Below are 23832 nucleotides of genomic sequence, written 5' to 3' on the forward strand. Positions count from 1 at the left end.
GGTAATTGCATTGTATTGCATAGGCTGTAGGTCGAAGGTTTTAGTCTGTTTTGGTAGTGGGGATCAGTTGGTCCTTTAAACCACTTCTTTAATATAATAATTTGTGACATCACAGACTGCATTGCTTTTTACAGTGTACATTCAAGTGAAGAAGAAAATGCCTGTTAATATGATGTCTGTGTTTCAGGGTGCTTTCAAAGTGGAGAATCCCAGTGAAGTCAAGGTATGAACAGTTATGTGACCCCACTTATGTTTAACTGAGCTCCATATGCAGGCTTTATGAAAGGTCTTAGAGGTCTGTGCATTGCATTCTTGGCCCAATTTTTATGTTTTTATTTCTTTATTTAGTTACATCAAGGAGAGTGTTTTTGCAAGCAGATATTTACCAAATCCAGCAAGCTCTAGGCTTATTATTATGTACTGATATTCATTCACAGTACAAGGTGCACTCATTCTTTTGCTGGAACATGGATGAGTCTCACGTCATAATAGGAAACATTACTCACAGGTACAATTTGTAAAACAAAATATTCTATGACACATGTTGGTGTCTACTATTAGTATACGGCACACTGCTACAGCACAGAACACAGCTTCCTGTGTTATGATCTGCTGGGCCAACACGTCTCCTTTTATCACTGCATCAGCCATTGTATTTATTTATTGACTGCCTGTCTGTCAACATGAATGACAGGAAATTTGAAATACACACTGTATTAAAGAAACATGTTCCTTCCTGTTCTTCTCATGTTGGATTAAGGAGAGAATAGACAGAGCGTGAAAGCTGTTTTCTTTCTGTTGATGTTTTGAATACATTTTTGTATAGGTAACATAAAAGATAATGCTAACCTTTGTCTTCCGTTACAGGCTGTGCTTTACAAGAAGCCTGGCTTTGGCGGCACCTGTGTGGAAATCGACAGTGAAGTTTTCAGCTTCTGTGAGGCTGAAGGAGACATTGATCCAGACGGAGACAAACTGAAGTCTGTGGCTTCTTTAAAAATCATTGGAGGATTGTGAGTCTTCTTTATTCTGTTTACTTACACAGGATTAAGTGGTAATCTTGGCTCGTGGAAGAGCTTTTACTAGTCAGGTAGTGGTTTTAAGGTAATGAGATCTGAGCTTTCTTCTCTCCCTCTAGCTGGGTAGGCTACAGTGAGCCTGGGTTTGAGGGTCAGCAGTACATCCTGGAGGAAGGAGAGTACCTGGACTGCAGCGACTGGGGTGGTTTGGAGCTTCTGTCATTACAGCCGATACTTTCTGTGAGTATGTTTTTTTTGTGTGTGTGACATCACTGGGTTTATGAGGCATGTTGAGGAGTGGGTTTTTGTCCCATCAAGGTGGAAAAGCCATTTATACCAAAGGAGACATAAACCTTCCACATGAAGAGCGTGGGTGTAACATGTCTGGTAAATCCCAGAAGATAAAAGCAAGGTTTTCTCTTTTGAAGTCAGAATAAAGGAAAATATATCACCATAACAGCAATAGACAGAACAGGATTTTAGATAAACACAGCACGACTTGAGCTGTGTGCAGAGCTTTCCTGGGCATGCTCATTACACATTGACCACATGCGGGTGAATATATGCAAATGTTTCATCTGATATGATCATCTACAGGGTGAAGGAACAGCACTGTAATAACGACCAGTGCACAGATTTCATGAACCAATTTATTTGTAAAAATTATCCAATTAACCAAAACAGAAACGTGTGTGACACTAATAGCCGTGTTCTTCTGTGCATCCAAAGGGAGGCATGGCAGATACACTTTGATCACTGCTGCCTGCAGTAAATATTGGACACACGTTTTTTCTAAGGGAAAAGTCCTGAAATATAAGCGGAAGTATAACCTCAAAAAATGTGACACAAAATACAGATAGTAGTTCCAATAATAAGCTCCAGCATTCTGTCCAGCCCTAACATGAAACCCAGCACGCAGATACACACTTTCAATTAACATACTGCCTACATATCAGCACACTCAGGAAACCTGATAGTGGATCTGCTAACCTCATCTTTTATTCAAGCTTTTCTCATGATGTTGTCGTGTTTTTAATACACAAAGCGGTCACACAATATTGTCTTTTGTTCCTCACATTAATGTTTGTCGTCCAATTTCTCTCCCCACTGCAGGATTTCATGTCTCCTCACCTCAAACTATTCAGCGACAGAGATTTTGGAAAGTTGGGAGTGAACATTGACCTCACCGTGCCTGTCACTAATATGGACGACACAGGCTACGGCATGAAGACTCAGTCTATTGATGTCATCGGCGGTGTGTAAGTGACACATATTATACTCTTATCATTATACTTTGAGCTTCACTGTTTTGTGAGAGGCGATTGAAAATGATGTGGTTAGGGCATGTAGTTCTTCTGGTAATGAAATGAAATTTAAATTCCTCAGCTGTCTTTACACTGCATGTTTCCCATGAATTAATCCACCCATCCAGGCAGACAACCACCTGTGTGGTTGGCGTGTGTGTTTAAGATGTTTTCCTTCCTGATAATGCGTTGGAACTACAGTTCTCTGGAAGTGTGTGTGTGTTTTGCTGCCTTTTTTTGCTCCCAGAGTGCGTATTGTGAGGCTGCCACGCCCAGGCTGACAGGTCGAGACAGACTACCTGGTTCACTAATGTTTTAGTAGGCCACACCTCAGATAGTATGCGGTGACCTTTGTCTGTTATATATGTAGATGGAAGATAATTCTGCAGCATTCACTGTGTATAATGACAACAAACAAGATCTTGTCTTATTTGAGTCTTGTGTGCGATGTGTGAGCTGCTGTTACTGTCACACTGAATGAAGAACTACAATGCGATTTTAGCACAACAAAGTGTTATCTTGTTCCATTATCTGACAGTGGAATATAAACAAAGATTTGGCTGCAGCGTAACGACCCGTCATTATTCGATCACATTATCGTAACCTGAATAACTTGTCAATAGGCAGTGAAGGCAGACTTTTTGTTTGTGGGTGAAACTTTTACTACTCAAGCTGTTTTTGTTCCTGGCTTGGCAGCTTGTGGGCAACTTTGACTTTGAATGTGTTTTAGCTGTCTCTGTTACAATTGTGACTCTAAAACTTTGAGCTCAAGTGGCTTATTTTTAGCTTCTGGGTACAACTTTTACTTTGAAGGTTAGAAGCCTTTTGTTCACACTGCTTTTTCCTTGAGGTTAAAGCTGAAGGCAAGAGTGCAGATGAATTTTAAATATGCCAAAAAATGTGGTTGTTTTTTCACCTACACACTGTAGAGTTACCGTTCTGTTAACGATGGCCTTCTTTATTCGAGAATCAGCTGAAAAAAAAAAACACAGATAAACAAATCAGATGCAAATAAGAATAATGAATTGCAGATCATGTAATGCTGATGGCTGCTACCCGGGGGAAAGACTCACAGTGGTGAATAATGTGCAGTGGAACATTATGTGCTCCTTTATGACAACACTGGATGGTTATTCTTGCTGTGCTGCTAGCCTGTTATTAGACTGCCTCGCCCATGTTGTACAGCAGCTGCCCCTGTGAGCCTTTGATTGACTCAGCGGTGTTTTTGTTTGCCATTGCTTGCACGTTACACACACACACACTCAAGGCTTGACAGTTTAGCTAGAAGAGTCAGTGCAGAGATAGTGTCATGTAATAAATAAACGAACAACACTGGATCGTTGTGGTTCTTGTAAGCAGCTGCGGCTGCATGAAAGATGACTCCTCTAGCAATTAAAATAAAATGAAACTGGAAAATATTCACGGAATCTGAAATGTCACTTCAAAATGAAATGTACACTCATCCAGCCCCTCCTACTCTGATTCTTTCTCAGCTGGGTTGTGTTTGAGGAGCCAGGCTTTTGTGGTGAGTCCTACATCCTGGAGAAAGGCCTGTACGGAAGCCCCGAGGACTGGGGGGCACTGCAGCACTGTATCGGATCAACGATGCCAGTCTTGCTGGTAAGAGCAGTGACTCAGGCAGCTTAGATTAAAATAAAAAGCCTGGTTATTAGGCGGATGCTTTGGTGACATTTTAAAATCACCATAAGAGCCCATTTTCACTTCCCCTGGCCGTCCTAGTTTGACTCACCAAGTGATTTTATTGCATGTGACCAGTCACGATCCTCATAGAGAATTAAGGATGAAGCACAGAAACCTCTGGGGTGACAGACAAACCTTTATACTGCAGATTATCAGAGCTAGCATGATTCACAGGCAGAACAAGGATCCAAGCAGTGGAAAATACATGTCACAAGACTAAGAGTGAAAACATCTAACGGTGACTCATTGTGAAGCAGACAAACTTACAGTGATCGGCCACAACTGCCCCAATGTCATGCTGGGATGGAACACAGTGTAACTCCCTGACAGATACCATAGTAACAAAAACATGCACTTCACCATAAATATAGTTTTAGTGGTGTGGTCTCTTTTTAAAGGGACAGTTCAACCAACATACACTACATTGACAAAAGTATGTGGACACCTAGTGGAACCTTGTCAGTCTGGAAACTGGAACATTTCTACTTGTTTGTCAGTGAACTAGCAGAATACATTGATTGATTATTAATGGAAACAATAATCAGCTGCAGCTCTAGCAGAGTGCAGCATGAAGAGTAAAGATCTAAAAAAAAAAAAAAAAAACACACAACACGAGCAGTGCCCTGAACTTGTCCATTTATTTTTGGTCACATTAGCCATAGATAAAACTAGATGGCACTCTGTTTTCATGTGAGGAACCTAAACTACACTTGTCAACCAAATCTCTGCACATAAGGAGTCATACATCTATCCGTGATGACAGGCTGGTGCTTGTGATTCATGGTGTCCTTGTTGTTGAGTTGTAACATGCATCATGGGATGTATGATTTCTGTGATACGGTTGCCATGTGTATTTTGGACTCAAATATCTGGGTCAGGGTTTTTGAAAATGTATTGAATTATTTATTTATTTTTTGGCACTTTGAGCACTCGTTCATGGAGAAGAGTAAAACTGCCACAGCTGGAGCTTGCACTGCAGAATCTGTAGAGATAAATAGCACTGAAGAAAACATGAAAAATATTAAGATGTGTTTTAGACATTACTGTCTCTTTAAGCTGGAGTTCCAGTTATTAGAGTCATTAATTTATCTTTAGATGAATTACAGGCACACTGCTGTGAAGTAAATGACTTCTTTTGTGTTCTGCTGGTACAAATCAATCTTTTTATTTTTTAACTCATTTTAGGACAATTTTGAGAACACAACCAAGTTCAAGGTAGGTCGTAAAAAAAGAAATATTTCTGTAATCTTTTCCTCCTTCTGTTGAGGGGTGTGTGGGGGACTCAGAGCTGATGACTCAGTCTTATTGTCTCGCTGTGTGTGTCTGTGTGTGTGTGTGCCGCAGGTGCAGCTTTTCTCTGACCCAGGCTTTCAGGGCTCCGTCCTCGCTCTAGAGGACAGCGCTGTCTCCCTGCAGGACAGCTTCTCTGTGGCCTCCTGTAAGGTTCTGGCTGGCAGGTGAGTAATGCTGCAGTTAATGGAGAAAGAGGCTCTTTTGTGAATTATAAGTAGAATCGCAGGTATTTGAAGTACTTTGCAGCAACCTTCCATAAAACCTTTTTATATATTTCCCAAGGTGATCTGTTGTGATTGAATCTCTCATATTACAGAAATCTTTACTGCAGCGTCTGAATGCAGCATTCATTTTCTTTAAGCCTACTTACCCCTGTACATACAAACATGGACTGCTGCTCATCCCCAAACTTGAATATATAACTTTAGCTATTGGTGAGGATTCAATCCAGAATATGAGCATGATTTCTCCTCCGTGTGTGTGTGCTAATATCTTTCAGCTGGCTGGCATTTGAAGGCCAGGACTTCACTGGCAAGATGTACGTGTTAGAAGAAGGGAGCTATCCTGATCTGAGAGCAATGGGTTGTGTCAGTGCCAGTGGCTCCATCCTGTCACTGCAGACTGTCGGCTTTGTAAGTGTATCTCCTTGGTTCTGCTTTCACCTATAGGCACCAAGCCTAAAACGAAACAGGCTATTTTTGGAGACAGTAGAATATTAAATTACAATACATTACAGTGGAACAATTCCTTGTGTAATGTGAAAGATGGTGACTCTTTTTGGAAAAAGCAGAGAGTGACTTCTCTCTGATCTACTGTGGCTTAGATTCATTTTGGGCAGAAGTGTCAAAATAAATTACGGTAATATAAATGTATCAGCTTAAGAGCCAGAGTTAGGAGACACAAAGAAAGAGCTTGCTCCTTCAGCCAGGAATTAGTCCACATTTTACTTTTAAATCGAGTTTTATTTCTATGACCAATTCAACTGCAACTTATCAAGTTCTGTAAACAAAATTTGCAATAAAATACACAGTTCCTTGTTATGGATTTTATTAAGAATCTATCTATCTACAACTTGGCTGCAGGAGTCTGCAGTGGTAGGGCTGAGACTCCTGCAGCCATTTTGTTAACTGAAAGTGCTAGAAACAGGCACATTAGTCATTACTTTCTATAGCAATGATATAACACTGGCCTCTGGACATAATCTTAAGATATTGTCTGGGAAAACCTCTATGTAAGCCGCAATTAACCTTTATTTACACCTTGTTAACTTTGTTGTGTGTGTGAAACCCCACACTGAGAGGACAGAAGCAGCACAAAAGCAGAAAGCAGAAGACAGAAAAAATCCCAATATATATATTTTTTTTCTGATACCTGAGCTTGTCCTATAATACAGTTAAAATCCTGCCGTTCATGTTTGCATTGCGATGGCTGCACTGCTGGTTCTTATGTGAACAACCAAAAGAATTAATGATCAATTCTTTTCCTACCACCACCTGTCCTCTTCCATTATTAAAGCCACTATTAAATGTGTCACTCCTGCTCTCCAAAAGTGTCTATCGAAAGAACAACCCACCTTTTACAGTCACCAGACAGCAAAAATGTCAGGAAGCACAAAGGTTTGAGTGTAGACTGTTACCAGGGCAACTTCAACATAACCTTTCCAACCTGCCGCATTCACCATTTGTTAATGTACCTGTCCTTTCCCTCTCTCTGCAGGAGTTCTCACTACCGTCTATCACTCTTTTTGAGCGCAGTGGCCTGCGGGGGAAGAGAGTGCTTCTGACAGAGGGGTCGGTCAACCTTCAGCTGGCTGGAGGCTGTGGCCGAGTCCAGTCCGTGCTGGTGGAAGGCGGCATGTGAGTCCATTACAGCACTGCAGCGCTGTCACTCACCCTTATAGGAATGTGAAAGAGCAGGCCGACGTCAAGTGCTACTCCTAGCATGTGTTTGTCAGGCTCATGAATAATATTCTCTCTGTGAGTGTGTTTGTTTTTCACACATCTTTCAGCGGTCTGTTGGTGCTCAGCCGCTCTGCGTCTAAATCCCTGTTGTTTTCATCTGTCAAGTTGTTGACGCGTCATATATTTTCTGAAGCTTTTTCACTTTTTTATTTCATAGTCCTTTTATGTATGTATAACCACACCCCTGCTGATAATAACCTGCAGGGCAAGATGGCAAAGTAGATATATCTCAGCAGACGAAGCAGAGTCCTTAAAATGAAAGGCCAAGGCTTTCCAGACAATAAACGACGCAACAGGGTGTTCTCTCTAAATGTCCATCTTTCTGTTCTTTTAAATTACCATTTGTTACCTTTACACTGACTAGAACTGCACTTTCTCTCCGTATAAGAAGTCAATATGGATTCCTGCAGTTACTTTTTTAAATGACGGCATTTTAGGCATGACAGATTCAGAAATATTGGATGCCAAGAGTGTAAGGTCAGCACATCGTACATTACAGCTTTACTGACAGATTGCTGGTCAGTGATGGAAACCTGCTGCTGATGTGACAGATTCAGACAGTAGGTGTGAGCCCATGCTGAGAAAATAAAGGGCTCACAGAGAGACAGAGCCTGCCTCTGGAGTGGCATTCCGCCTGCAGGAGAGAGCCCAGCCGCTGGGACCGCAGTTAAAAGCAACATCTCGTGTCAAAGCTAAATTGGACGGTGTTGAGGCTAGGCACATTTTAAAAGATTATCTCTGGCAAAGTGCGGCGGGAAGACAGAGCTAAAAAATATAATGTGCCCACAAGGAAAAAAACCTTGATAGATTGAGTAACATTAAAGCCTCAGAGAAGTTTAGGAATTTTAATCAGACTCTTTTGAACTATAAGCCAAATGCCTCTTTCTTATTTACATAAGAGAAGTAATGAGAGAGAGAAAAATATGTAAGGAATTTTTATGGTTAACTGGTTTCTAAGTGCATGCTCATAAAGACTCAGGTGTGAAGGATGATTGAAATGTGTTTACCCTATTTATCAGTTGGAGCACATCCCATTATTTCTTGTACATAAAGTGGATGATGACACCAAACTCTTTGCTGCTTCTACATCTCAGAGAAGAGCTAGCAGTCTGAGGACGACCATTCAGGTGAACAGGGCGGTGCTGCACATTCTTGGATGACAGCCATCACTGCTCTGGACTCAGTGCTGACTTGCTGTTTTCAAGCTCAAAGCAGAAATACCACAAAAGTTTTGAAAAGTTTTGCAAAGCGTTGAACTGCTCATGCATGTAACTCCCACACACACTATTTTACATTAAAAAGCAAACAAAAGACATCTGTTTCAGGCAGGAATAATGACTGTGAGCAGCATTTACCTTGCGACTAATTAAGTCAGGCTAATCGAAGTGCTAAAGTTCAACCGTTAAAGAGGGAGTGTTTTTACAGCACTTGTTGAATGTGTGAGATGTGACTGTGTTTGTCTTTCCTTCACTATCAGGTGGGTGTTGTATGAGGGAATCAACTATCGAGGTGCTCAGATTTTGCTGAAACCCGGCGAGGTACTCGACTGGCGCAAGTTTAGCAGCTGGCAGAAAATCGGCTCCCTCCGTCCCCTCCTACAGGTGGAATGTCTACACAAAGTGAAAATGACTGCCTGTTTGTACAAGCATCAGTTCTTTATATGTTGTTTTGTTTTCTGAGTAGAAGCAAGTGCACTTCCGATTAAGGAACAGGCAGACGGGGCTAATGATGTCAGTGACCGGGGACATGGATGATGTCAAACTGCTGCGGATTCAAGAAATGGAGGAGATGGACGGTTTGGAGCAGATCTGGTTCTACCAGAATGGACATCTGCACTGCAAGGTACCAACGCACTCAGCCTTTTTTAACTGGATTTTTGCCATTGAGTCTACCGAACAATGCTGTGTGCAGAGCTACATGTGGCCCCATACATTAAGAGAGTACTCCAAACACAAACCAAATGTTTAATTCACTACCTTGTTTCCATGGTTGCGTTGTTACGTTTTTTTTTTAACTTAGCAGACTACTATTGCATGACATCACATCCTGTCTGTGGGTAATGTAACTCATCTTTGGTCTGATACAGATATCTGTATTTAATTTGACTGACACCCCTGAACAGGATGCCATTGGGATGTTTGTTTAGTGCACACCAAGGTTGACATGGCAACATTAACACTTGTCCACACTAACAGTCAATGGATTTCCTTTTAATTAAACCAAATCTTCCCAAGGTGCTTGACAGAGCACACAGGAAAAAAAGGCGCATAGAAGCAGTAAAAGCAGCACACAGAAAAATAACAGAACAAAAGGGCTGTATGATTTCCCTGATGAGAAGAAGTGTTAAGAAAAAAAAGACTCCTTAAGCTTAAGCTTAAGCACTGGCTTATACTATACAATAAATATAAGTTGAACCATATACCTGTCTCACTCCTGTCCTTGTTTCCAGCTCTTGGAGGACTGCTGCCTGAGACCCAACAGCAGTGTCCTGATAGCAGGAAGCCGTGTGGGACTCAGCCCAGAGACTGACACCCACCTGTGGAGCATCACCCCAGAGGGCTTCATCCACTACACCCTTAACTCTGATCTGGTCCTGGAAACCAAAGGTAACATGTGGTTTTTAAAGCATGAGCACATGAACTGAGTTTGGTACAGAATGTAGTAGTAGTTTTTTTTTTATGTACAACCACTCTTCTGGAAGTTTCTCTGCTCTTTTAAGATGCAGTTATTGTCCTATAGAAAACCACAGTATTCTTCTGTGAATACGTTAAGAAGAGCAAAGAGTTTTGTCCATGACCTGCACAACATTACAAGTGTGTGCAGTTTGCTTTGCTGTCAATTAGTGACACCTTGTGGACAAAATAATACTAGTGTAGCAAAGTTACTCACTACAATAAAAACGCATTATACTATCCATGTCTTCTATCCATAATATATGTATTATTATGGAGTATGACATCCTGAAATCTGTTTGTTTACCAATAAGAAAACTTTGGTCTCTTCCAGGTGGCCACCACTATGACAAAAACCAGGTGATCCTGAACACACTCAATACAAATAAACTACAACAAAGGTGGGATGTGGAGATTATATGAAAACATGAACCCTGATATAATCAGACACCGATGTTGCTCTGTTGGACACTCGAGGAGGCGGTACGTCTTTGGAGGGTCTGATCCTTTTTTGCTGCAGGCGAACTGTAAAATAATTCCAATGAAGAGGTCAACATGGAGAGAACAGAATGTATTAACACCCACTGAACATACCAAGCAGTGGACTCTGAACTTGAAATACAAGTATATGTTTATATTTTATCAGTTCATTGAAATCTTCTGCCTAATTATAAGTAACTTAAAACAGTGTTAATGCTTTTTATGTCAAGGTAAAGATGCCTCACTAAGGCTGCATGCAACAAAAAATTACTGTATATCTTGTGTCTTTTATGTTTGTTTAATCAAAATTATACAACACAGACCTGTTTTGTTTTCAGAATAATAAAACTATTTTTTTGTCAATAAAGTTATTAAATACATTGCACAGAAGATTTAGCTGTTTATGCTATCCACAACACAAGATGCTTGAATATGCAGCTGCATTTGGGGAAAGCTGCAGCCATCAGCAAGCTGGATCCTTACCTGAATGGTAATTATTAGTCAGGTGTTGGTAATTATAGTACCTTCACCATCACATGAATGCAGCATAACTCAAGCACCTTCTGAAAATGTCAAGTCAGTACAGCAGAGTGTAACCTTTAAACTACAGAGAACAACAACCTTTGGCATGCTCCCATTTTAAGTGCAAGTCCCCCTTTTTGTCTGCAGCATCAACAGACTTGCTGCCTGTCTGTGTGATAACAGTGCTTAAGAGAGCAGCCTTGTAAAGGTGAGATGGATCACACAAGTAATACTCTTGGTACTTGGCATTCTATCTCTTTAGTTTTGTTTGGCTGTTTCTTGCACTTCCTGCTCTGACTCTGCAGTGCGGCTGCTGTCTTGCGCCAGCTCCTCAGCCTGTCTGTCGTCTTCTTCAGCCACTTTGATTACTGTCTTCCCTCTGGCGTGGCCCTGCTCCAGCTTCTGAAAAGCTTGGGGCACCTGGGTAAATGGAAACTGGGCCTCCACAACTGGCAGAATCTGTGAAACAGAAGAAAGAAAACATATCAGTGCGTCATAATTAAGAAATGATTATGAAAACTAGTGTTACTGGCAGCCAAATTAGCATGGACAGTTTGATGGTTAAATCAATTACAGAATATCTAATTGATTTATCTATATTATACTTCTTCCACAATGTGTGTTTTCTAAATTGTACTGATGGGGTAACCACAATGCATTAACTCTGTGAACCTTAGACAGTGTTAGGGCGGTCTTTACAGTCACTGTTGGCTCATTTTTCAACCACACTGTGAAGTCCTGCACTGCTACAGTAACAACATTTCATACATCTGGCCAAGAGAACAGCGGCGTTTTAAAGCAAAAAACAATGGACAAAAACAACTTTCATATCTTTTACAGGATCTTCTTTGTTGTATGACATTTCTAGGATTTGTTTTTCTCTGTTTTCACACCAGTATTGCAGCCCACAGGAAACATGGTCTTTTATCTGCTCTTAATCATACAAATAAATAAATGCACTATTATCAATAACAATAGTCTGAGACTGAGCCTTAAACATTTCCCCTAATGTGAAACAATAGAGTCGACAATTGATACCAGCTTCTACTGCTACATCATCTTTGCTTTCATAGCTGCAAATGTAGGAGTGTGAGGGAGGGGTTAAGAATGTGATGAGGCTGGACAATTCTGTGCTAGTCCCACAACACAGGCAGCCAGGCTTGTTATTCTGGTCAGCATCTCTTGTCGTTAACAATGAATGGGAGTGCAGTGGCGTCACTGGAAACCATCCGCACTTCTGACTGCGAATAGGGCAAGTAGAGGGAGCGCATGTGTGTACGTGTGTGTTTTGTGATGCTGTGTGTCCAAGGCTTCCCGCCACTGGTCTGAGTGTCCCGCTTGCTGTAAGCCCCAGGACAAAAGGACGGGGGTCCCACACGCTTTTGCGAATGGCTGCTCAGCACAGTTTAAAAACCCATTCACTGTCTCCTGGCGCCTGACTCAATCACCCAACAGCCAACCAACCACCATAGCAGGAGTGTGATGCTCACCCCTTAACAAAGCCACAGAGGAGACTTGAATAGAAGCATGTATGGAATCCCTGGCATGTTCATATTCACTGTGTTGATCTCTGAGGTTGTGACTGGAGTGCAAAGACAATTTCCATCTCCTCGTGTTCTGTCAGTACAAATGGTTCTGAATGCCAAGTATGTCCGATGTGAATAAGTGAATACAGTACCTTCCCTTCATCCACCAGCTTGCATATTTCATCTAGAGCTGGTCCATCAGGAGCATAAAACCCCCACCTGTAGAAGACACCACTTGATATGACATTCTGAAAGACAAACAGAGCAGAGGCAGTAATTAGAAGCCAGGCAGGTCTGCACCTCACTGTGCACAAGTGAATACAAGGAAGGACATAAGAACATCTGCAAACAGAGAACCCCAGGAATCAGAAATTACTCTATACATTTCTATAAACATCAGCATTATTTACACAAGACTATAGAGAAATAGAATAAAATCTAAATCTCAAGAATTTAAGTAGCAAATGCATTTAATATATTAGGTTGTTCTTAAAAGCTGACAGTTATGCTGTCAGCTACTAGTGACTAATCATGTTGGAAATTACATCATGGCTTCCAGTCAACCATCAGGAAGTAGGCAGAACAATTATTTTACTGCAGGAGAGGCTTGATATTCTGCATCAATATACACTTATCAGATATCAGGAAAAAAATTCAATATTGTACATTCTTATGTTTGCATTCCTATAGTTTGGTAGTCTTATCAATGCTTTCCCTGCTAGAGGAAAAATGCAGAATATCTGATTGAAGAAAGACACCACTTGGTATTTGATGATGCGACACTTTGACACACCTCTCTAGCTCTGGTAAAACGTATTAGTTTATGATCAGTCATTGCTGAGAAAGCATTGAACACCAGAGGGCTCTGTTGCACCATGATCTTCCAGATAAAAAAAAAAATATGTGCTGTCCAGAGCTGGGCACAGAGGGTGTGACTGCGGCAGCAGAGCCCCACCAAACTGACCAGTTGGCTGCTCTGGACAAAGGGGCTTGGAGGCTTGGCAAGAAACACACAAACACTGGTATTTGTCGGGGGGGGAGACAGTCAGCCACAATCCAAATACAGCTGGTTCAGCAGAAAACACGCACAGACACACACGCACACTGCATCGGATCTAATGCCCACATTCACATACAGTCTCATCCACACACGCCCAATACAAACACTGCCAGCTGTGCTGTCACCAGTGCATACGCAGCCCAGGACAACTTGACTCAGTCTGCAGCAGCTCCACCCTGTTCTCATCCACTCATGACAGGTAGCCCTCTGACAGGGCAGCTGGAGTCACACAACAACAAGAGACTCACACAAACTCTGTGACTCAAACTTTATCCGTCTGCACATGGTCAGACTTATTACACACAACAGCATGTATTTCTAAAGCCCCAGCATAAATCTTAGCAAAGGGTGGATATGCTTAGAGTTTAAGTCAAGTAGTTACACAAACGTCTCCTCCCTGTTTCATCTGATCAACTGAATGGAAATAAAATGCAACAGACCTTTCAACTAGCTAAAACAGGTGTGAAACCACTTTACATAATCTCTTTTCCATGCCACTGAGGAAAGCACCTGTAGTCCACACCCAGGCTAACTGGTTCAGAGGGAAACATACGTGGTTTTGCATTTTATAAAAATAAAAAACCCAGTAGGAACAGTTCTGTCTGTGAGGGAATCTTTCACAGCTGCTTTGTTCATTTTAGTGTTGAAATAGAGAAGTCTGTTTACCTGAATGGCCTTGTTGTGCAGGGTGAAGCCAGCATGAAACATGCCATCTAGCAAGCCCATGGAGTCGGTGTTGAAGAGCAAAGGTGTTACCAGTGTGACATACTTTGCTCCAGACCAGGGCTTCAACAGACCCATTACCCACTGCTCTGTATCTCCACCCACATTGTCCAAAACAACATCAAACCTTTTTGTGAAAGATAAAATGATCAGTTACATAAACCAAAACACACATTTGATCACATGTTTCCTAACAAATAAGTTTAATAAAAGCAGTACTAGAATTTAGTCTTAAAGCATTACTTTTTTGGGGGGAACAGCAGCCAGTCAGACCTTAAGCCCTGGTTTCCATGGAAACTAGAAAGTGAGTCAGTGAGCAGGTGTACCAGGCTGCCAGGAAGATGTTTACCACATTTGGGGGGGTGTTTAAGAGGAAGAGGGGTGTGCATACTGAATTTTAGCAATCGTAGATGATTCAGTTTCATTAGCACCTTTATTGGACTGGCACTGACTCTAATGACACTTCATTAGACTCTGGGGTTGTGGCTAGCAGGGAACATTTTGCTCCAATCTTAAAAAAAAAAAAATACAGCCTGATTACTTGACACATGATGTACTGCACAATTTTTCAGTCAATTCTTACTTGTCCATCATTTCCAGTTGCTCGGCTGCATCTCCCGCTGCGTAGTCCACCACTTCATCGGCTCCCAGCCCTCTGACAAGGCCTTCAGCATTCTGAGAGCAGGTAACAGTTACGTGGGCACCCCAAGCTTTTAATAGCTGGCAGATCACAGAGAGAAAGAAAACAGGAACATAAACACAGCAAGGAGCCTTACAATCATGCAGGGTTTCAAAGAGTCAAATACAGTCACAGGAATAGACTTTGCCTTACCTGAATAGCGAATGTTCCAACGCCTCCTGATCCTCCAGTGATCAAAACTCTAGGAGGAGAAACGCCAGCAACCAGAGGGTCATTCAATTACTCTGTGACTCATTTAAGTGAAAAGAAGTGGAAGCCTCGAGGGGGGGATTTGGAAGATTGGAAGCTATTACATTAGAAGGAGGGGGAGGAGGAGTGAAAGTTCCATTAGGTTCCACATAGGGTTAAGTATTGTACAGTCTACAGGGCAAAAAGCATGATTTAAAAAACCCTTTTGATGCCAATTAGAGTGATATACAGGACTGGTTCAACTTATGAGATGGGTATGTTGAAAAGGATCTCATTAAAGTGAGGACCAGAATGACTGGTTTCTCAACAGTAAGTGAGCACAATAAAAATCTCTGAGAATTAATTCAAGGCTTACAGCCTTAAATTGAGGAGTTGCACTTCTTATACTTCCACATATGCTCTGTGAATATAAGACAAGGGAGTGAAAGGGGGGTTGACTACAAGGTTATCCAGGATCTTGCCTTTTATTTGAAGTGCTGTCTCTGCAAAGACCACCTGCGTTAACAAGTGCAGACAGAGCAGTGTTGGCTACGTAGGGGATAGACGCTGCTTCGATATGACTCAATAACTTTGGTTTATGAGAAACCTGCAAAAAGACACAGATAATGCCAAGAGTTAAAAATGTATTAACAGCTGAATTCAGAGTCCCTGAATACATGAAGTACAGTGCAGCAGGAAAAGCAGGGCAATATGTTTTTCCCTGTAATTGCTGCCTCTGCAGCTACTGCTACAAAACAAACTTAATCCTAATTATTTGTTATGCTGTAGGATTACATTAGAGGGTGCACTACTTTTTTAGTTTAAACAAATTATTTAAATTCAGCTCAAGTAAGTAAACACCAAGAATGTAAAATGTAAAAAAAAAAAATCTCTCTTCAGCTCACCTCATACTCTGTTAGTGTAACGAACTCTGCCAGGCTGCCTTGTTTCCATGGGGGAACAGCAGCCCAAACCTGCAGAACAAACATGACATGACATGCTTAGCAGAACTCAACTGAAGGCAACTGAATCTGAGGCAACTTATCCTATCATGTCTTTTCATTAGTCATTTCCAAAGAGTTTCCAAAAACTCAATTACTGCAATAGCACATGTGGAAATTTGTAATGAGGCATTATTCTGTTATTTAATCACATTCACTTTAGGCTGAATTTGCATAATTACATTTCTGTCTGGAGGAACACAGTAATGAAGTAAAATAGCACACAGTGTTACTAGTCACAGTGAAATGATGACCAAGCAGAAATAACTCAGACCTTAAGACAACGGCTGTGAAATTTGAGATATGTGGATAGTTCTGATACCACAATTGAAAAAAAAAAAGTAGCGAAGAGTAGCAAATATTGAAATGATTAATAGTAAGATTACATTTTTGTATTCTTTATAATTTTCAGAGTTCAGGCATCTAAAATTATCACTGAAATGTTAATATATGTTGCTGAGATGGCAACCATTAGTGTTCTAGTTGCACTCAGCTACATTGTATTTAAAGCATTACTACTTTTCATATTTGGAAATACATGCTAGTAAAATGCTTTCCAGGAAAACACTGCTGCATTTTGATTCCACTCTGATCTACTCCAATTAAATAGTTCATAAAAATATAACTATACCTAATAATATAGACACAACACTTTATTACATGCAATCTGTGCATCTTCCATAGGGACATGCAGTTGCATACCTCATCTCCTGGATTAAAATGGGTGACTTCAGATCCACAGTCCACCACCACACCAGACACATCACGCCCAAGAATCAGAGGGAACTCACTACCACTGTCCATCACAGACAATGGATCTCTCCTTAACTTCAGCATTTTAGCTCCATATCCACCTAAAAAAGGGAAAAAGTAAGCCAGTACAAAACTACCTACACTATTGCTTAGTTTATGATGACCATTAGATGCACACTTACCCCTCATTGATACATCTAGTGGGTTAAGGCTGGCTGCATTGACTTTAATCATCACCTCATTGGCAAAATTAACTGTAGGGACGGTCATTTCCTCTGTGTACCTCAGAACCCCATTAGTGCCATACTGATCGATGACCCAGGCTGACATGCTCTGAAGTCTTGAAGGTGAACTGCAGACATTTCTCCTGAAGCACACACTGCACCCTGCTCTTGCTAATGTTGTGGTCGAGCCTGCTGCTTTCGCGTTGAGCAAACAAATGAACCTAGTTGACGCCATACCGCTGACAGACCCCATTTAAATGTGTTCCCCGGCTAAATATGCCTACAAGATCAGTTTACGACACTACATGACATTTAGAACACTTACTACACCAAGTCAGCTAGCTGCCACGCTAGGTAGCTACACAGCTAACATTAGCATGTCCAGAATGTCACCGCTCAAAACACACACATAAACGTACACAGCAGGTTAAATAAATCAGCGACAAAACTCAGCCGTGCACTTTTGTCCCACTACATTAGGCTGAAAGATGAAATACGGGACCACAAATAAACAGAAAGCGCATTTTTTTACAGCTAGATACATAACAAGAAGTTACCAAACAATTTAACCTCTGAACTCACAGTAGCAGCCAATGAGAACGCAGAATGTGCGTATTCTGGCCAATAGTGGAAGAGCATAGACTGTGACGTATACACTACCACTATACCATAATAATAATAATAATAATAATAATAATAATAATAATAATAATAACAATAATAATAATAATAAGATAAGATAAGATAAGATAAGATAAGATAAGATAAGATAAGATAAGATAAGATAAGATAAGTCTTTAAATATATTCTAGTTTTTTTTAAATGTTTTCTATAATGGAGATAGACTCCTGTACTGTTCTGTACTGACAAACAAAATAACAGTGATCATTATGTAGTTTAATATAATACTGTAATATAAACAACATCATACTTTGTTCTTCAAACTATTAAATAGAGGTGAAGATCTAAAATGATGCACTTCCATGGAGCCTCAAACACAAAAAGCCATTATGTAACAATAATGATCTATTATCATAAAAATGCAAGTGTACACGGAAAAAAAATAGCCAATATGCCAGAGAAGCACTAAGTGCTCCGTCAGCTGGAGCCAAATGGTGGAATACATACCAGTGTAGTAAAGACTAATGGACAGGGGCACACATTAGTGAAGAAAACTAAAAGCAAATCAGGAGAAGTCATTAGCTGTTTCTGCCTAAGAAATAAACAGGGCCATAATTGGTCTTGTTTTAATGGTTACATAATGCCTTGTCACAGCAGGGCTTTAGAGGGTTAAACAAGAGTTGCTCTGCTTGTAGCAAGTTGCTTTGCTATTTACCAATACACATCATTGCCATAGCTTCCCATGAGAAAACACTGTGGAGTTACCAAATAAGACGACTAAGTGTCTTGTTCCAATTATAGGCAGGTGAAATACATTAATACAGCTCATGCAAGTGGCATAAGCTCACCAAGAAGAGTTGATGTTCTGTTTTTCCAGGAATGAGGGAGAGAAAGAGAGAGAGAGAGAGAGACAGAGAGAGAGAGCAGTGAGGAGAGAGAGAGAGGTGAGACAAGAAAGAACGGGGGCCTGTGGCTGTGTGGTCATGATTCAGCATGAAACCAGGCAACAAACAGCACTGTCATTATGATCACAGCTCCCAGGGGAACGAGGACACGGTGGAAATTGGGTGCTTTGTCTATGCTGGCTCATTACAGCAGGTCTGTCTAATCAATTATACCCCTGGCTGCTGCTCAGAAATACTTCATTTTTGTTACTGGGGGTATAGAGGGTGTCATCTTCCAGGCAGAAATAAACACTGTTAAAATGTATTGACCAATTCCCTAAGACAAGAGTGGCCTTAGAGTAGAGCAGCATTTTCATGAGGGTCATTCTATCACAGTAAGTCCATGTGTAGCTTTTCTAGGCCTCCTTTCTATCCTGGGACCTGTGGCCTAAATCACATGGCTGCTCTAAAAAACTATTGCTTTGATCTAATTTCATTTAGTGATGTTGTAGAAAGGGCCGTCAATCCCTGACCAAGGAGACTTTTCACGCCTCCCTCAGGTAACCTAACCTGCATTCAAAGTCCTTTCCTCTCTTTTGTTTAATGCTTTAAACAAAACCAGCCTGCAGACTAATCTCCAGATACTAAACTGCATGGCTTTAAAGCCACTCACTGCCTGAATAATCATCACACAAAACCTGATTATCCATAAGTAAAGACAAACATTTTTCTGCCTGGGATGAACTCAGTTGTGTTGCATGTATTTAATGAGTGTGACTACAATGTCACACAAGGGATCGGGTTTATATGGTCACTGGAGTGGACAGATTATGTGCAGTGTAACTGGGGTTTTCTTGTTTGTGCATCCCTCAGAGACCCATCAGGGAACATGTATTCACAGAGGGGGGTTGGACAACAGACGCAGCCAACAGACCTGGAGCATATACAGGCTTGTTATTGCTCTCCAGGACATGGAAGAATATGCTAATGTGGGTATACATGACAAAATACTTACAAAGTCTGCTTACATCACTGACAGGTTCTAAATGCAAATACTTCCACATAAAGATTTTAATACAGTAGCTGCAAATGTAACAGGTTATAATTACATTATATATAGGCTATACATTTAAAAATCACATGGAATTAAAGCTGCAAGCAGCATTGCGGGCCCTCGCGCACCTTGCGATCCGCGGGGTCATCGCAGTCTTCTCTCCTATGCTCTTGTCTCCTATACTCTCCTGTCCTATGCTCTCCTCTTATTTCCACAGAGATACAACGAACACATGTTTACAACCAAACTTTCCTGCTACCAGTAGGTGGCGCTATGACCGTATCATCCTATTAGCATATATATCTGTTCAGACTCGGGTCCATAGCAGTACTGTAAGATTTTGTCCACATTGCATAAAGTATATGGGTAGTACTGCATAAAACACAGCGAGTTCCTTTGTAATGGCGAACGGTCAACTTTGAGGCCACTCCCCCGCCACACGGTAATACTTTTGAAAGAGTTTTGGAATGCATCTATTCCCTATGGTGTCCTGAGTAGACACAGTGAATTTCAGCTCAATTGCATGAAGTATGTGAGGCGTGAAAAGTTTTGAAGCAGGGTCAAAAATAGGCAAACAATTGCCACAAAATTCAAATTGGCGGACTTCCTGTTGGGTTTGGAGGCGGGGTCCAAGAGACTTTTTTGTGCGTCTTGGGGTGATACACATGTGTGCTAATTCTCATGATCCTGTGTCAAACTGGCCAGCGGGGCTACGCATTAGGGCAATAAATACAGTGAGTTCCTTTGTAATGGCGAATGGTCAACTTTGAGGCCACGCCCCCGCCACACCGTCAGACTTTTGTAAGAGTTTTTGAATGCGTCTATTCCCTATGGTGTCCTGAGTGGACACAGTGAGTTTTAGCTCATTTGGATGAAGTATGCGAGGCATGAAAAGTTTTGTAGGAGGGTCACAAATCGCCAAAAATTAACAGAAATTTCAAAATTGCGGACTTCCTGTTGGGTTTGGAGGGGGGGTCCAAGAGACTTTTTTGTGCATCTTGGGGTGATACACATGTGTACCAATTTTCATGCCCCTACTCAAAACAGGCCAGGGGGGCAGGCAGAAAAACCTATGAAAACACAACATTTTGTGTAGCCAGTAGGTGGCGCTCTGTCAAAGCCTCAATATTGTTGTATAGATGTGTTTAGGGTCAGACTCTGATCATACATGTGACATTTCGTACAGATCGGACAGAAAACGAAGAAGTTATAGAGACTTTCTGTGTCCTCAGAAATGGTCAAACTTTGAGGCCACGCCCCGGCCACACCGTCAGACTTTTGTAAGAGTTTTGGAATGCGTCTATTCCCTATGGTGTCCTGAGTGGACACGGCGAATTTCAGCTCAATCCGTTGAAGTATGCGAGGCGTGAAAAGTTTGGCAGCAGGGTCACACATCGCCAAAAATGGCCACAAACCTTCAAATGGCGGACTTCCTGTTGGGTTTGGAGGGGGGGTCCAAGAGACTTTTTTGTGCGTCTTGAGGTGATACATATGTGTGCCAATTTTCATAATCCTGTGTCAAACCGGCCAGAGGGGCTACGCGTTGGGGGCGCTATAGAGCCATTTTTATATGTGCATTTCAAAAGTCAGCAAATTTCAAAATTTTTCGGGCGAATGAATTTTTCTACCAAGTTTGGTGAGTTTTTGGGCATGTTAAGGCCTCCAAAAATGCGATCTCGGAGGGGGAAAAAAAAAAATTAAAGCTGCAAGCAGCATTGCGGGCCCTCGCGCACCTTGCGATCCGCAGGGTCATCGCAGTCTTCTGTCCTATGCTCTCGTCTCCTATACTCTCCTGTGCTATGCTCTCCTCCTCTTATTTCCACAGAGATACAACGAACACATGTTTACAACCAAACTTTCCTGCTACCAGTAGGTGGCGCTATGACCGTATCATCCTATTAGCATATATATCTGTTCAGACTCGGGTCCATAGCAGTACTGTAAGATTTTGTCCACATTGCATAAAGTATGTGGGTAGTACTGCATAAAACACAGCGAGTTCCTTTGTAATGGCGAATGGTCAACTTTGAGGCCACTCCCCCGCCACACGGTAATACTTTTGAAAGAGTTTTGGAATGCGTCTATTCCCTATGGTGTCCAAAGTTGACACAGTGAGTTTTAGCTCAATTGGATGAAGTATGTGAGGCATGAAAAGTTTTGTAGCAGGGTCACAAATCGCCAAAAATTAACAGAAATTTCAAAATCGTGAACTTCCTGTTGGGTTTGGAGGGGGGGTCCAAGAGAGTTTTTTGTGCGTCTTGGGGTGATACACATGTGTGCTAATTTTCATGAACCTGTGTCAAACTGGCCAGCGGGGCTACACATTAGGGCAAAAAATACAGGGAGTTCCTTTGTAATGGCGAATGGTCAACTTTGAGGCCACGCCCCCACCACACCGTAAGACTTTTGTAAGAGTTTTGGAATGCGTCTATTCCCTGTGGTGTCCTGAGTGGACACAGTGAATTTCAGCTCAATTGCATGAAGTATGTGAGGCGTGAAAAGTTTTGAAGCAGGGTCAAAAATAGGCAAAAAATGGCCACAAAAGTCAAAATGGCGGACTTCCTGTTGGGTTTGGAGGGGGGGTCCAAGAGACTTTTTTGTGCGTCTTGGGGTGATACACATGTGTGCCAATTTTCATGATCCTGTGTCAAACTGGCCAGCGGGGCTACGCGTTAGGGCAAAAAATACAGGGAGTTCTTTTGTAATGGCGAATGGTCAACTTTGAGGCCACGCCCCCACCACACCGTAAGACTTTTGTAAGAGTTTTGGAATGCGTCTATTCCCTATGGTGTCCTGAGTGGACACAGTGATTTTCAGCTTGATTGGATGAAGTATGCGAGGCGTGAAAAGTTTTGTAGCAGGGTCACAAATCGCCAAAAATTAACAGAAATTTCAAATTCGCGGACTTCCTGTTGGGTTTGGAGGGGGGGTCCAAGAGACTTTTTTGTGCGTCTTGGGGTGATACACATGTGTGCTAATTTTCATGACCCTACTCAAAACAGGCCACAGGGGCAGGCAGAAAAACCTATAAAAACACAACATTTTGTGTAGCCAGTAGGTGGCGCTCTGTCAAAGCCTCAATATTGTTGTATAGATGTGTTTAGGGTCAGACTCTGATCATACATGTGACATTTCGTACAGATCGGACAGAAAACGAAGAAGTTATAGAGACTTTCTGTGTCCTCAGAAATGGTCAAACTTTGAGGCCACGCCCCGGCCACACCGTCAGACTTTTGTAAGAGTTTTGGAATGCGTCTATTCCCTATGGTGTCCTGAGTGGACACGGCGAATTTCAGCTCAATCCGATGACGTATGCGAGGCGTGAAAAGTTTGGCAGCAGGGTCACACATCGCCAAAAATGGCCACAAACCTTCAAATGGCGGACTTCCTGTTGGGTTTGGAGGGGGGGTCCAAGAGACTTTTTTGTGCGTCTTGAGGTGATACATATGTGTGCCAATTTTCATAATCCTGTGTCAAACCGGCCAGAGGGGCTACGCGTTGGGGGCGCTATAGAGCCATTTTTATATGTGCATTTCAAAAGTCAGCAAATTTCAAAATTTTTCGGGCGAATGAATTTTTATACCAAGTTTGGTGAGTTTTTGGGCATGTTAAGGCCCCCAAAAATGCGATCTCGGAGGGGGAAAAAAAAAAAAAATTAAAGCTGCAAGCAGCATTGCGGGCCCTCGCGGACCTTGCGATCCGTGGGGTCATCGCAGTCTTCTCTCCTATGCTCGCGTCTCCTATACTCTCCTGTGCTATGCTCTCCTCCTCTCATTTCCACAGATATACAACAAACACATGTTTACAACCAAACTTTCCTGCTACCAGTAGGTGGCGCTATGACCGTATCATCCTATTAGCATATACATCTGTTTAGACTCGGCTCCATGGCAGTACTGTAAGGTTTTGTCCACATTGCATAAAGTATATGGGTAGTACTGCATAAAACACAGCGAGTTCCTTTGTAATGGCGAATGGTAAACTTTGAGGCCACTCCCCCGCCACACGGTAATACTTTTGAAAGAGTTTTGGAATGCGTCTATTCCCTATGGTGTCCTGAGTGGACACAGTGAATTTCAGCTCAATTGCATGAAGTATGTGAGGCGTGAAAAGTTTTGAAGCAGGGTCACAAATAGGCAAAAAATGGCCACAAAAGTCAAAATGGT

The 23832-nt window shown here is 41.8% G+C and overlaps 2 protein-coding genes across 4 annotated transcripts in view; one reads left to right on the top strand and one right to left on the bottom strand.

Annotated features, from left to right (window-relative positions):
- LOC114428323 (beta/gamma crystallin domain-containing protein 1-like) overlaps positions 1 to 10760 on the top strand; it is a 23394-nt gene extending 12634 nt beyond the window's left edge. For 2 of the 3 annotated variants that reach the window (XM_028396622.1, XM_028396623.1), the window contains 13 exons: positions 188 to 223; positions 868 to 1013; positions 1139 to 1259; positions 2133 to 2278; positions 3817 to 3943; positions 5210 to 5239; positions 5369 to 5481; positions 5817 to 5949; positions 7034 to 7173; positions 8756 to 8879; positions 8962 to 9120; positions 9728 to 9884; positions 10285 to 10373. In XM_028396622.1, coding sequence (XP_028252423.1) covers positions 188 to 223; positions 868 to 1013; positions 1139 to 1259; positions 2133 to 2278; positions 3817 to 3943; positions 5210 to 5239; positions 5369 to 5481; positions 5817 to 5949; positions 7034 to 7173; positions 8756 to 8879; positions 8962 to 9120; positions 9728 to 9884; positions 10285 to 10373 — 1521 coding nt within the window. Of the gene's footprint in view, positions 1 to 187; positions 224 to 867; positions 1014 to 1138; positions 1260 to 2132; positions 2279 to 3816; positions 3944 to 5209; positions 5240 to 5368; positions 5482 to 5816; positions 5950 to 7033; positions 7174 to 8755; positions 8880 to 8961; positions 9121 to 9727; positions 9885 to 10284 lie in introns of all 3 variants that reach the window. The other variant, XM_028396621.1, reaches the window with a different exon arrangement.
- Positions 10708 to 17685, bottom strand: LOC114428325 (reticulon-4-interacting protein 1 homolog, mitochondrial-like). The gene is made up of 9 exons (XM_028396624.1): positions 17066 to 17685; positions 16833 to 16984; positions 16035 to 16103; positions 15612 to 15736; positions 15094 to 15142; positions 14845 to 14981; positions 14205 to 14388; positions 12631 to 12726; positions 10708 to 11411 (listed from the first exon to the last, which is right to left on the bottom strand). Exons 1-9 carry the CDS (start codon positions 17358 to 17360, stop codon positions 11211 to 11213), a joined length of 1308 nt encoding a protein of 435 aa, XP_028252425.1. The 5' UTR covers positions 17361 to 17685; the 3' UTR covers positions 10708 to 11210.
- Positions 17686 to 23832: the final 6147 nt, after the last annotated feature.

This window comes from Parambassis ranga, chromosome 24, assembly GCF_900634625.1.
Source record: "Parambassis ranga chromosome 24, fParRan2.1, whole genome shotgun sequence".
Lineage (NCBI taxonomy): Eukaryota > Metazoa > Chordata > Actinopteri > Ambassidae > Parambassis > Parambassis ranga.